At 40.9% G+C, this 13,755-nt stretch overlaps 1 protein-coding gene across 1 annotated transcript in view; it reads right to left on the bottom strand.

Moving 5' to 3' along the window:
• The window catches only part of KCNK5 (potassium two pore domain channel subfamily K member 5), a 42,901-nt gene extending 29,363 nt beyond the window's left edge, over nt 1-13,538 (bottom strand). Inside the window, exon 1 of the mRNA XM_044442720.1 lies at nt 13,223-13,538. Coding sequence (XP_044298655.1) covers nt 13,223-13,408 — 186 coding nt within the window. The 5' untranslated portion in view covers nt 13,409-13,538. The remainder of the gene's footprint in view (nt 1-13,222) is intronic.
• Nucleotides 13,539-13,755: the final 217 nt, after the last annotated feature.

Raw genomic sequence — 13,755 nt, 5'->3', positions numbered from 1 at the left:
GCAAGCACCTCCATTGTTCTGCAGCCTCCTGGGATGCCTGTGCTTCCTAGAGCGCACAGTGAGCCTCATTTAAGAAGCTCCCATCACTCCTGACTAAAGCTCATGGCTCTAATGATTTGTTCAGTTACCAGCCACCATCCAAGATCACCTTTGAGCACAAACTGTTATGAATAGGTCCCCTTGGCCAGGGTAAGCTTCAGCTGTTGGGTGGTACAAAACTATAATAAAGGGAATCAATTCACAAATAGAAGGGAGGGTAGCACATGTAACTGCCCTATTTGAAACCTATGCAATTCCACTAGTTACTATGTCAATCAGCAAATTTCCTCACATCATAAAATTAATCCATGTGGAAATGATGCAATTGCTTAGCTTTGAGAGTAACAATAAGTCCTTTAGAACTAATTGTTAGTAAGTATATGGCTTAAATCAAATCTCTCATGTCATATGAACCTGGATGGCATGGCTTTTTTGATGGGGAAATAACCCTCAAATAATACAGGAGCTATTATATATGACATGGTGGCTTGTTTGATTGTGTAGACCAGCTGGATGGACACTTATTAAGGAACAGCTCCCAAACACAGTAGAATACCTGAGTTATTTAAGATGACTTGAACAGTTAAGTGCATAAGCTAGTCATATTTTGGTTTTCTCACTGCTCTGCAAGCCTTACACAGAATAAAGGTATGTGTAGATGAGAGGTATTAAGAATATAGTAAATGCACTTTTATATTTCAGTGTTCGCAACACTTTCTTCTATGTAATAGTATGCTATGGGGATACAAGGGCCAAGTTAGTCTCAAAAAGGTAAATGTGAGACCTTTTTGATGGGTCAGACCAAAGGCCTTCCATGTCCTGCATCCCAGTTCCCACAGTGGCTGATCAAATGACAGTGGGAAGGCCAAAAGCAGGATTTGGGTACAACTCCTCTGCTGCTGTTTCCCAGCAACTGATACTCAGAGGCATGGTACTTCTGCTCCCCAAAATAGTATACGACCATCGTGACTAAAGCCATATCCTCCATGAATTTGCATGTGAAGCTACAGGATGTGCTAAAGCAGGTTTCATCCGACTGTTAAAGTCAGTTTCCACAGTGAGTATAGCTGGCTTCCTACATGTATTTAGCCCAGAAAGCAACATAGTGATATTGGATCTTAATGCAATCATAGTATACTACTAGCCCACAGTATGGTACGAATTATGCACAACTCTGCTTTGAACACTGGGTTGTGACTGCACATGATAAGCCTTCTGCACCCAGGACTTCAGGCTTCAGACAAACTGTTGCTATTTTGTGGTTGGGCTTTATAGAACTAACATAGTTGCATGTTGTGCTGATAAACCATGTGAGCAACCCGTACAATTGGCTCTTGTAAGCAGATTTGCTGACAAAACAGAGCATTCATATTTAGAGGCACACAAATAAAAATATACATGATGGCATAGAAGCATATCTGCCCTTGAAGTAATATGATAAAGATGACACCATTTTGTAGAAGTTGTTTGTATCTACTTAGCAGAAAAAAGTGGAGGAAAGAGAGAAGGTAATGACTCAATTTCTAAGATCACAAAAATTGTTACTGTAAAGTTCCTCTTTTCAGCGTTTTAAGAAACCACTGAAAATGGAACACCCTCCTCTTGAAACAAGTGCAGCTGCAAGTGTTGTTGCATCATAAAGTATGAAATTTGATCATCTCAATGCTCACTGGTCAGAAAAGGGAAAGCAGCTGTTGGGACGTCTGTCCAAGGTAACAGCTGTCCATTCTGGATGAGGTCTCGGCATGCATTCTTAAGATGTCTCTAAAATGAAACCTTGGATACTCCCGAAACATTTCATATGTTACTACTATTACATGCTTCTGGCTTTAGCTTTATATTTCAGAAAAACAACCTATAGCTGCTCAGCACTGTTTCCCTGTCTAATACAATTACAGTTGGAATTATGCTTAAAAGTTTCTCTGAAAGTCTTGACTCAGCCAGACTCATGATGCAATACCACCCCTCAAAATTTAAACTGATGTCATGCAACCAAGTCATTCTAAGTGCACAATGTAGCTGTGATGGCAGAAATAACAGATCACTCACTTCACTCAGGATGTTGTCCTCAGCCTGAAGAGAACTACAAGTCTTCCTAAACGAAGTCTGCATTATTATTTCTCAAATTTGGCAAAATTATATTACTTCAGTTGCAACAAGAGAATATTTACACCACACTTATCATGTGTTTACTCGGAAACAGACTTGGTCTCCTACCTTTTCTTAAGTGTCCAGAAGCAAATTAAGGGTGGGGAAAGAGACTGTTCTGGCATAAGATCTCATCCTGTTCCTATTTAGATGTAACTTCAGATCTGTGCAGCTGTTTTCCCCCACCCCACCCCACCCCACCCCACCCCATATCCAACTGGGACAATGAATGGTATGTCTGGAAAGGTCATGATACCCATTATCCTTAACTCACTATCTGAAACAGAACACACTCATCTCTGGACCAATGGTCCATACTGCATGATCAACTGGCTGCTGGAGCCAAGGAGCTACAATACAATCACAATATGAATAACATCTTGACATGGTTGTTATCCAAGATGCTAATGAAACCAACTAGTGAGAAAGACTATAAAGTGTGCACTTTCTCCCATTTATGAGGCTGGGTAATACACCCTGACAAATCCCTGTACTGTTTGTTTTCCACAAAGTGATTCAAGACTTCATCAATAGAAATTTCCAAGGTACATATAGCAAGCCTTCAATGGCTTGTTTAAACTATGGGTTATTAGAACCAAGTGAGAATGCTGCCTCCTATGCTTCATGTCTACTTTTGTAAAACAATCCAGGATTTCCTGGGTGGTTCATCAGTGAAACCAGATCTTTGGGTAGGTCAGATGCTGAGTAGGAAACAACCTAGATTTGGTTGAAAAATGCAAACCTGGTTGCAGAGTTGTCTAAAGGAAAGCCCCAGGGTTAAGTATAGCCCTCTTCACATCTGAACTGTGTGAAGGTCCATACCTCATAGAAGGAGACTATGGCCTCTTAGCTGTGCTCCAGACATGGATAGCTGTAGGGAAAAGCCTGTGCATGTAGATCTTGATGCACATCGGCATTCATGTAATCTAAGAACACCAAAGATTTAGGGTTCTAGAACATGTAGAAAGCCTAAGCACATAAGCTTTTAAAAATACTTTTAACTGTAATTCTAATTTTTTTAAAAATCATAAACTTATTTGTAACACCCACAACTTTTAACTGAGAATTCATAGATGAGCAGGCTTTGTTTTGGCTAAGTTCATTAGGAATTGAAAACAGGCTTTTCCCTGAAAGATGTCTTAACACAGAGACACTGGGAACAAGCTAGAAGCTACGTGACCCTGAGGTTGTGGCCCTCAAGTCACTTTCTGTAGGCATTGCATCCTTCATGGAAAAAAGCTTTCAGGGTTTACCTAGACCATCAAGTCATGCCACTACCCATCTCAACTTTCATAGGATGGTCCTGGAACTTTTAATTCAAAGATAACTGTTAGTTACATAATGTCTGAACCCAAGTGATTTCATAGGAACTAGTATAAGCCATTTCTCAGTTTCCCCTCATGTTGTTTCAAACTTTGTGCCTCTGCTTAGAAACAAAATCTGGATGTTCAGGTCATGAATAACATGTACACTGAGGAGAGGGATGTTGGGATGGTAACTGGCACTTATTCAACAACATTTGACAGTACTCCAAATCACAATGGCCCCACTAGTTGAGAAGTGTATCTGATTTCTTCCACAGCAATATAATACTACTTGAGTGCTGGAGAAATGCTCTCACATTGGTTAGGACAGCAGCACCTCCTTAACGGGGGACCTCCAGTAAGGAAAAATGTGTATGGGTTGTAATATAAGCTGATCATATGGAGACATATGGGTTCTAACTGGGTCTAGTAGTATTAGTCCAGCACATGCCAACACAGAAGAGCAGTATGTTTTATTACTTCAAACAGTGTGGAAAGAGGTGTGTGAATTCAGTGGCCTATTATCCTATCAAGATTTTAGTTCTTATTGCTGTAGGCTACAACTCCTATATATCTGCAAACAGGAATATTTTAATGAAGTTTAGATTCTACTAATATTGTCCAATGCATTTATATCACATCAGGTTATCAAAGTGAGCGATTCTATAGCCAACCCCCAACATCTGAGGGGGCATGAGATGCTGCAGATCTTACTCAGTGAGGCTATACATAAAGCTACAGCTGCAGAAGAAGACATCATGCCATGGTTTCCTTCACCTGCCTGAGCCTAGTACAGCTGCTGCACAAAGCTATAAGGTGATTTCATCTCCTGAGAACAGAACTCCAACTTCCAGAAGGAGAAAGCAGAGAGGAGATGAGCCATACTAATGGGTGTGGAGGGAAGAGGCCATGGATCCACTGGGTCTGATGCTGTCTCAGTTTCCATATGCAGCACCGAACACATGCTAGATGTGTTCATGCATTTCAGTCAGCACAGCCTGGCAAGGCTTAAGATTGAAGTCCTTTGTCCGTTACACTGCAAGCCCATAATTTTAATAATGCAAGAGCAACATCAGACACATCAATCTTGACACTTTTATGTATCCCCTTTGACAAACGTGTGAAGACAAATCATGTCAGATCCTCATTCTGTGGATTCTAAACCAGCATTTTCCCCAAAACAGTAGGAAAGGGACTATGACAAAAACTTTGGAATAAGGATGAAAAAAAAGTTATACAGTATTAAAGCGGCATAATGATAAAAAGGAAACATGTGCTTTTATTTATTTGATTTATATCAAGTAAATCTTTTTTCTTTTAAAAAACCTCAAAGTAGCTTATATCATTCTCCTCTTGCTCTCAATCTTATCCTCATAACAACAAACAATGTGTGTTTTAATTAAGATTATTTTATATGGATTTTAACTTATTGTTTTATCGATGTTGTAAGCCGCCCCGAGGCTTCGGCGAATGGGGCGGCATAAAAATGTTTTAATAAATAAATAAATAAATAAATAAACCCTGTCAGCTAAGTTGGGCTGAGATTCTGTGACTGCCCCTGAGTCACCCAGCTGGCTCTATGGCTGAATAGGGACTATAACCCAGGTTGCTTTAGTCCCAGTCCCATGCTCTTAACCACTATACCACACTGCCTCTCATTTCAAATACCATATTTTCTAATGTACCTTCTAAATGTGGAAGGAAGGCTAAAAATACTTTTAAGGAACTTGTTGGGATGCAATTATCAAGTTCTGAGAAATGGCAATATTGACCTGTTTTCTGCAACAAGACATTCCTGGACTGTTTATCCCAGGACTTGTCAGGGCTTAGTGGCAGTAAGTGACAAGTGGCTGCTTCCCATACTTTTCTCACTTCCAGTTACAATCAACAAAACACAAACACCCCATTCCTGGGTTGTTATTTTGATGTCCAATGCAGAGTTAAGCCAACAGCACTCATGATTCCTTGTTGGGATAGACAAGGAAGGATAAAAAGTGATCAACATCTAGCTGAAAAATCCATTGTTACATGACAAACATATCTTGTTCTTTAGATATAAAGGAGGAGGAAAAGATACAAAAAGGCGGTAACGCACAAGGCAGTTAAAAGGAAATGGTGCAACAAGCTGATGCTGCTCGAAAACAACACTTGCTCCTAATATAAATAGGCTAAAGTACTTTCATGTCATGTAGCAACTCTGTGCCCGGAAATCTTGAACCCACAGTTTTTGACAGTAAGGAAAGGCAATAAATGGAAGTATTTAGGTCACTACTGTAACTTTCAGAGCAGGGTAAAATACATGCCTATCTTGGAATCTTGCTCACATTTTAAACAACATAAGATCTAATCTCATTTAATAATTAATACCACTTTGGCAGAGCAGGGAGAAAGCCCTGTTCTCAGCCAATTCCACTTCTCTCAGTAACTCACTGTCATGAAGAAGTAAAACTTTCAAAAATGTATCATGTTAATCATTCAGTAAAGTTGTTCAATATTTTGTTTGGTGTTTGAAAAGTATAAATCCTATGTAACATTTACATATAATTCACAATTTAATACATGGTTAGCCTAGTTTGCATTTCTGAAAGTTTTTATAGCCACACTTCTTAGGACTGTCTTTCACAAGTCACAGCCTTGTCTCACAATCTATGAAGAGGTTGAGGGTCTTCAGTGCTGAAAGTCCTACAAAGCTTCAGAGCAGCTTCAGCTTCTAATATTGCCACAATGCATGGGTCTTTCTTCAAATCAGATTAAGTTATTGTACCCTGAATACTAACAAAGTTATTGTGGCTCCAGCTTTTGTGGACTAAAATCCACTTCCTTGTTTGAAAAATGAATGGGTACAGAGAGAGGAAAAAGTGCAAGGGAAGGCCATGAAATGCAAGGTGCAAGAGCAGACTTCACATTGTATGCAGAGCCCAAGGGTATACAAGATTAAGCACAATAGCATAGCAATCACCATGATAACATTATCTAAAACACCAAAGATACTAAAATTAGCACAGCCTTGCTAGAAAGATAACAGTATCACAGTGACTGCTGCAGAGAATACCTGACTTTGTTAACTTTATCTGGTTCCTGCAGGGGAAAAGATGCCAAAGACCTAGTCCTCAAAAGTTTGTGTCATAATAAGATCATAGTCCTAAGCCAGTAGGAGTTGCTTTGGAACAAGTGTGGAACAAATAGGATTGTGCTTTCTAAATCCATGTAAAAGGTATGTATGTCTTAGCAAGCACTAAGAGGGTATCTGTGTTACTCCAATGCAGTGAAAGCAACGTGCCCTGTTAAAAAGATTAAGATGTAGTTCCACATCATGGTAACCACTACAGGGATAAGCATGGTGCACAAGTGGCACACTTGTAATATTCACTTTTAATTAACAATGCAAGCACAATTCTTGGGGTAACTTTGAATTGTTTAACCTGTAAACAATCTCTAAACAGTATTCACAGGTTTATATGTCATGAAATAGTGCATTCCTGGGTTGTTAAGTAAAAGCAGAAATGACAAGCAACCTAGGATTTGCCACTATAATGCCCAACCATGTCTAACAAGTGCACCTGTATTTCTAAGATAGTAAACTAAGAAAGAGAAATTAAGACATGTTACAGGAAATATGACTGACAACCAACTGTAACATTTTATGACTTGACTCATACATATGCAGCAAACATTTTGTTGCTAGCAAACATGTCTTATTTTGATTGCTGTACTAAAGTGAAGTGTAACAAACCATATCTTAAATTCATGATCCTTTTACTTGTTGCTGAGCAAGTGAAAATAAGATTTAGCATTAACACTGAACTTTGAGAAAACACTCCATAGAATGTGTAAAGTTCAACAGTAAATGAAGCATGCAAAGGAATTTCTGGAGTTTGGTCTGAGGTAGAAGCCCATGGCAATACAGTATTTGGGGCCACTGTATTTTGCCTCATTGAAATGTCATGTAGATATTCATGAGATGTGATGTAAGACATATTGAAGTGGGTCCGTACAGAAACTCCACATTAGGGGAAGCGCCTTCCAGTATTCTCAATCTAGCGCCTTCCAGTAACTACTGCCTTCCCACCACCCATTTTATTTTGTCTATGAAAGCATTTTCCAAGTGTTAAAGGAGAAAATAAAACGAAATCAACATACCATTAGCATGAATATGTCAGTTATCAAGCAGTTATCCAGACTACTCCATTTGAAATGAACCATTTTGCTGAAAAGTATTTATACTTTGCTATATAATAATGTAATTGTTTGGAAAAAAATATACCTAAAGCAAGTAGAAAGCTAGTTTTCCTCCACTGTTGCTTCATGTCATTTTAAGCATTCTTAGGCACAAGCTACAATTCCATGTCAACTTACTTCAGAGTAGGTTTAACTTCACTGAACAAAGTAAATCATGAACTTGCAATGCTACCCTATAACATAGTTAGATTGATGTTTCTTAAAGCTAGAATACCTTCCCAGGGAAGTGAACAAGAATTAAGAATATAAATAAGCAAATTTCATTCTTTATAATCATCTCTCTCTCATTTCAGGTGCAGAACAACAATCCATTCAGGTAAAGGACTTTCCCACATTCATCACTAATGTCAGAGCCGGCAGCCTTGAAAATGTTAATTGTTTCCCTCAGTGAATAGGCCATGCTATACTCAGTTTGCATATTCTCCCCCCACCCCTGTTTTTCTGTTTGTATCTGCAAGAAAAAAAGCTTGGTTTTTCCCCAGATTTTAAGGAAGCCAATCTTCTTCATAATAACTGAATTCAGAGAACTGTGGTTTGCTTGGCTTGCAAGAACAAATCAAACAGGTTTCAAATCCTGGTTTGTTCTACTAAAGTTCTGAGTTTAAAGAAACCACTGTTAACCATATCTGGATATCACAAGGACTTGTGGTTAGTTTAAAATCTCCTTGTGGGTGCAGAAGAGGAAGGTCAAATACATGCGCCCAAGTTCATAATTGTTTATTATTCACGGTGTCGCTTTATGACCACATTGGGCCAATACATGCTCTGAATCTGATACTTTCATAATTCCAGGACTGGCCCAAAACATTTTGTTGCCTGAAGCAAAGGACAAGCTAGTACCCTTCCCAGAGTCCACATAAAGAAGCCAACTGGTGTTGCAATTTGACAGCGGTGATGGGGACTATATTCTTCACTGTACTCAAGTACACCAGAGTGCATAACAGAGCTCATGGCATGCACAAACCTGACCGTCACCTGAGATGGCTGCCTCCTTCTGCCTAATGCTGGGGCCACTGCCGAGAAATCCACATAGTGACACCCACAAAAGCAACAAAACAGAGGATTCATATCCTCCATTACAAAGGTTTGCAGCTTGATCACCAGAAAGGTTTTCCCATGGAGCTACAGCAAAACCGATGCTAAAACCAGGGGGTACGGAGCAAGGATTCCCAATGCTAAGCAAGGAGGTATCAGTAAGCCATGTTTTCCAATTCCCATCCTATTCCCTAAAGCTCCTTGCATGGCAGGGCAACACACCTGCAGAAGAGGTAGATCAAAGTCTCAAGACCGAAGCAAACTGGCAAGTCTCCTTTGACAAGTCTTTTAAACTAATCCTCTTGCATGGCTTCTAATCTACAGCAAAGCAGAGAACAGGATCAGTCTTTTTAGGCTGCAGAGGAGACCCACTGAATTTTAAAAATTATTGTTGCCCATAGCCAGACTCTATGCATGTTTACTATATATAATGGGGCTTACTCGCAAGCATATGTACATAAGATTTCAAGCTAAGTACATTTAACAATTTAAAAGCATATATAGGAGAATAAGAAGCTAGTTTTTGTTGTCGTTTTTTTAAGGAGAGGACAGGATAAACACCAGAGGCCTGACAAGGCTTCACTGAAGCAAAGGGAGTGAAGAGAAGCAGATAAGAGCACATGGAGGACAGAGGCAGTTGTGGGGGGAGTGTGTGGAATGCAAGCTGTGTTCAGGCTACATATGGAAATTAATGAAAATATTAAGAGTATGAATGTGGCAAAATTTGAGCAGAGGGAAAAATAGTTATACCAGCAACATCTCTGAATTCTGAAAAAGAATTTTGAAAAAAATAAGGAAAAAGTTTTAGCCAGGAGAAAAGGGTGCCCTCAAAATTTTCACTGAGTGAATTTTGGAAGTCTTGTAGGTAAGTTAAGCACACTAGGAAGAAGCATGCTCTGTATGAATGCATGATGCATACTTTCAACACCATGCTCCAAGACTTGATGACCAGGTTATTCTTTATGCAAAAGACCAAGAGATTGTTTAACTCAAATACTTTTTGTAATGTGCAAGGAACCAACAGCAACAGAGTAACCAAACATAAAGTCAATGGCTCTGAAACGCTATTCCACGGAACATGATGCTCTTCTCTGAAGTTAATATGGAAATAGAAAAAAAGTACTAACCAGAATAAGTTTCTTTGGATTTTTCATCCCATTTAGCTTCAATTTCAGGTGAATCGTGAAACACAATCAATTTCTCTCTTAATCAACTCAGCTTTTTCAGTATATTCTAAGAATCCACCACCTTTGTGTGTACAAACAACTTTACTGGAGTCTGCTGTAGTCAAATTTTAATCTGAAAGCTTGTCATGCATCCTCCCATGTGGTGGGTGTAGGAACAAGATGATACAAGTCCAGGAAGAACAGACAAACAGAGCAGTGCTCTTTAATAAGCCAAAGTTTACAAACCACTGTTGAAAATGACCACACTTATCATTCAGGAACATGCCAAGGAGATGGCAGAGTGGGATAAATTTACACAGCTCCAGAAACCTCAAAAGAGGCAGAACCAAAGAACTGAGTGCAACATGATCATCCTATTCATGCCATGCACTAAAGGGGGATTTTCCACAGTCCAAGTCAGATATGAGTATCTCAGTTCAGAAAGGTCAGGAATGCTATGCTAGTGCTCAGAGTATTTCAATTTGACCTGAGACATTTGGATTCAAATCCCATCACTATCAAAGGCTCATTGGGTGGCCTTGGCTATTTCCCCCCTCGGCCTCAGTTTCCTCATTGTAAAGAGGAGGTGCTTATGATCAACATTATATGACTCCTTCCAGGAAAACAATTTAAGGTTTATAAGAAAGCAGTGGATATGGAAGAGGGAAAGCTGAAGAGGCCAAGACATGATTTATCCTGAGTCTCCTTCAGCCTCCTTCTGTCCTCTTCCAAGGAGTCCTCACTAGACTGGATCAGAAGTCTGTTCAGTGGCAATACAGGAAACTGGATGGGGAGGCAAAGTTCACCTCTACCATTCTTCCCATCCTGCCAGCTTGAGCTGTAAGCCTCTAAGTTTGGGGCCTTTTGAGAGGTGGGGGCACAGTTCATGGGATTGTACCTGAAAGCACTTCACAAGCTAGAGGACATCATGCAAAACAATACTGTAACAAGACAATTATGCTATGACAAAACTACTTGTAGGCTTTGCATAGTAATGGGCAAACGTGATGATCAAGCTGGTTGAGGTTCCCCAAGTGCTATATCAAAGCTCAGTTTGCCTTCTGTTTCTGAAAATGAGTATCTGATTTTTGCAATCAGGAAAATTTGCATTTTTTATCAGAGAGGAAAATGTGCATCTGTGAATATACAAATGCAAATTTGGGAAACTGCAAACAAAATCTGAGAATTATATTCCTGCTTGCATTCAGGGTTGCAAACTGGAATACAGTTTTGTACATTCCTATCCTTGCCCCTCTTTCCACCAAAAGACCTTGTTCAATGTGGAAATCTATCTACAAACCAGTGACAGCAGAGAAATCAGAAAACCAGAACACCCAAACCATGCAAACCCTGCATAGATAAGCTGATTGGGTCCTTACTGCAGAAACTGCTGCAGGCATATTGGCTTCAACATGAACCTCAGATGGAGTAAGATATACTGCAACCCTTTATAGATGTGCAGAGGCATGGGTTAGGCACTCCAGAATGAGATTTTCATTAAAATGTCACATCACTTCTATACCTCTTCTATTCCATGACCTTTGCAACTCCTGCTTGGCATGTGCTGCAGCCCTCTGTGGCTTAAATGCCTCAGGATGGGCTGCTCTGATTATGTGAATCACTCAGGGTTTATACCCCCCCCTGCACAGATACACATTTGTATTCATTTATTTATATAGCACCATCAATGTGCATGATGCTTTACAGAGTACAACAGGATAGGTCCTTGCCTCAGAGTAGTCTACAAACTGAGAATAGTTCATTTACCTGACAAAAAGCGCTTTACTCCACAAAAGCCTATGTCATAATAACTGTAGTGTTTAAAAGGTGCCACAGCACTGAACTTCAGAACTAGTTAAGATTTGTAGTGCTAAATACAGCACACTAAAAGTACCCATGAATGTACCCTAAATGTATCACATTCAGTCATAACAAGAATTCTGCAATTCTTTACCTCCTGACCTATCACTCTGTACAAACCAGAGCTTAACAAACGTGCCATGAAGTTTCCACATAATGGAGCTTAGCACCACATAAGAAGAGACAGGCAAACAAAGAAAAGGATCAAGGGCAGGAGCTATTCAGCATCATCCTTTGTTTCCGGATTCTCATGCAACCCAATCAATGGGGCTCTTGGGAGCTGAGTCCTTTGAGGACTGGAATTTCTCTATTCACAATTAGATGCACCAGGGTTTCCATACTGAAAGTGTAAGAAGAGAAATGCAAAAGTAGTCTAGCTAAGGAAACCAGAAACTGCATTACTCCTGAGCAACCATTTCCCAGTGACTTAGTTAAATCCAACCTTCTCCTGTGAGCTTTGGAGATCAACAATTTCAGAGAGAGCAAAGGACTTTCCATTGTAAAACAGGCTCCTTGCTTATTAGTATCTTTCCCTTATGATGCAGTCTTTGTTGCCGTCCAGATGTTGAAAAGAAACGTAAACTAATTGCACTTGTTTTCACATTATAAGGTAAACTACTTGCTTCACCTGCTCACATTTTTAAAGTTGCACTAGTACATCTGCACCGCATTTGGAAAGACAAAATAGGAAACGATACACCTGCTGCTGATACAAAACAGTCCAACGCTGGCCTGCCCCCTAGAAAAGCCACTAGAAAAGCATTTCGACTTGGAATTTACAGAGTGGAAAGAGTGACAATTCAACTGAGCCTGAACAATCATGGGGTCCAGTTCTGAAAACATTAAACAATTTCAAATTCAGAGAGAAGGTAAAACGGAGGGGGGGGGAGGGAGGGATTGAGGCTGTTGTTATAATTCAACGTGGTGCTAAATATTAAGAGTATTTTTTCTCCTTTCCAGAACAATTTGTTCTGCAAACACATGCTCCCAGCTTAAGAACTCTGCTGGTATTCATCCGGCTTTGAATTTTGTTCATGCATTGTTAGTTTCGTGCAATTTAGTGGGGCGGGGGGAGGTACAAGGCTTGAAACGCGCCGTCGGACCTGAACAATGACCATGTTTTCATTCAAAAGAGTTGGCTCCCACCCCCACGAGAAACAATCGTGTCCCATTTGGGTGGAAAGTGGGACTGGACGGGTCATTTCCCTCCCTACTTCATATTCCAAGATGAGATAGGTATGTGTGCGTGTTTTCTAATAACCTCAGGTGGCATTTGCTTAGGCTTATACTGTAACTAATGCCCTTTGAAATCCGCCGCCTCGAAGAATCAAGCGCAACGCATCGTGCCCGGTGGCCGATCCACCAGCTTTCCCCCACACCGCAGCTCCTCCGTGGGATTTCTTGAGGGGCGGGCGCGGCGTTCAAACTCACCTCCAGGATTCTGTCCAGCCCCTTCTGGCCCAGGCAGGGAAACTCTTTCAGGAGCTTCGTTTTCTTCTCCTTGTAATCTTCCGACGCTTCTCGCCAGTACGGTTCCTCCAGGACTTCGAAGATCGCCGCTCCGATGGACAGGTAGAAGATGATTGCGGACGTCAGCAGGGGGCCCCTGTCTACCATGGCGGTGCCCAGTGGGGGACGCTCAGCTACAGCGAAAGGGAGGCAGCGGCTGGCTCTGCCTCAGCGAGAGCGCGCTCAGCGGAGGAAGCGAGCAGAAGACCTGAGCTCCCTCTGGAGAGAATGGCAGGGACACTCACCCGCTCACTTTCTTCCCTACCCGGCCTCTGCTTCCCACCCCTTCCTCCTCCCCTAACCCCTCTTCTTATGCTCCTCTCACTTTCGCTCTCCTCCCACCGCCGCCGCCTCCTTCTCCCCGCTGGGCTTCCCTCTATTTCCTCGAGCTCTCGCCTCTCCCCTTTTCCCTGTCGCCTTCCACGGTTTGAATTTGGTGCCCTTCTGCTTCTCCG

Source organism: Varanus komodoensis, unplaced genomic scaffold, assembly GCF_004798865.1.
Source record: "Varanus komodoensis strain SLA01 unplaced genomic scaffold, ASM479886v1 scaffold1, whole genome shotgun sequence".
Taxonomy (NCBI): Eukaryota; Metazoa; Chordata; class Lepidosauria; order Squamata; family Varanidae; genus Varanus; species Varanus komodoensis.
The sequence above is the reverse complement of the archived record's forward strand: the minus strand, read 5'-3'. Positions and strand labels throughout refer to the sequence as shown.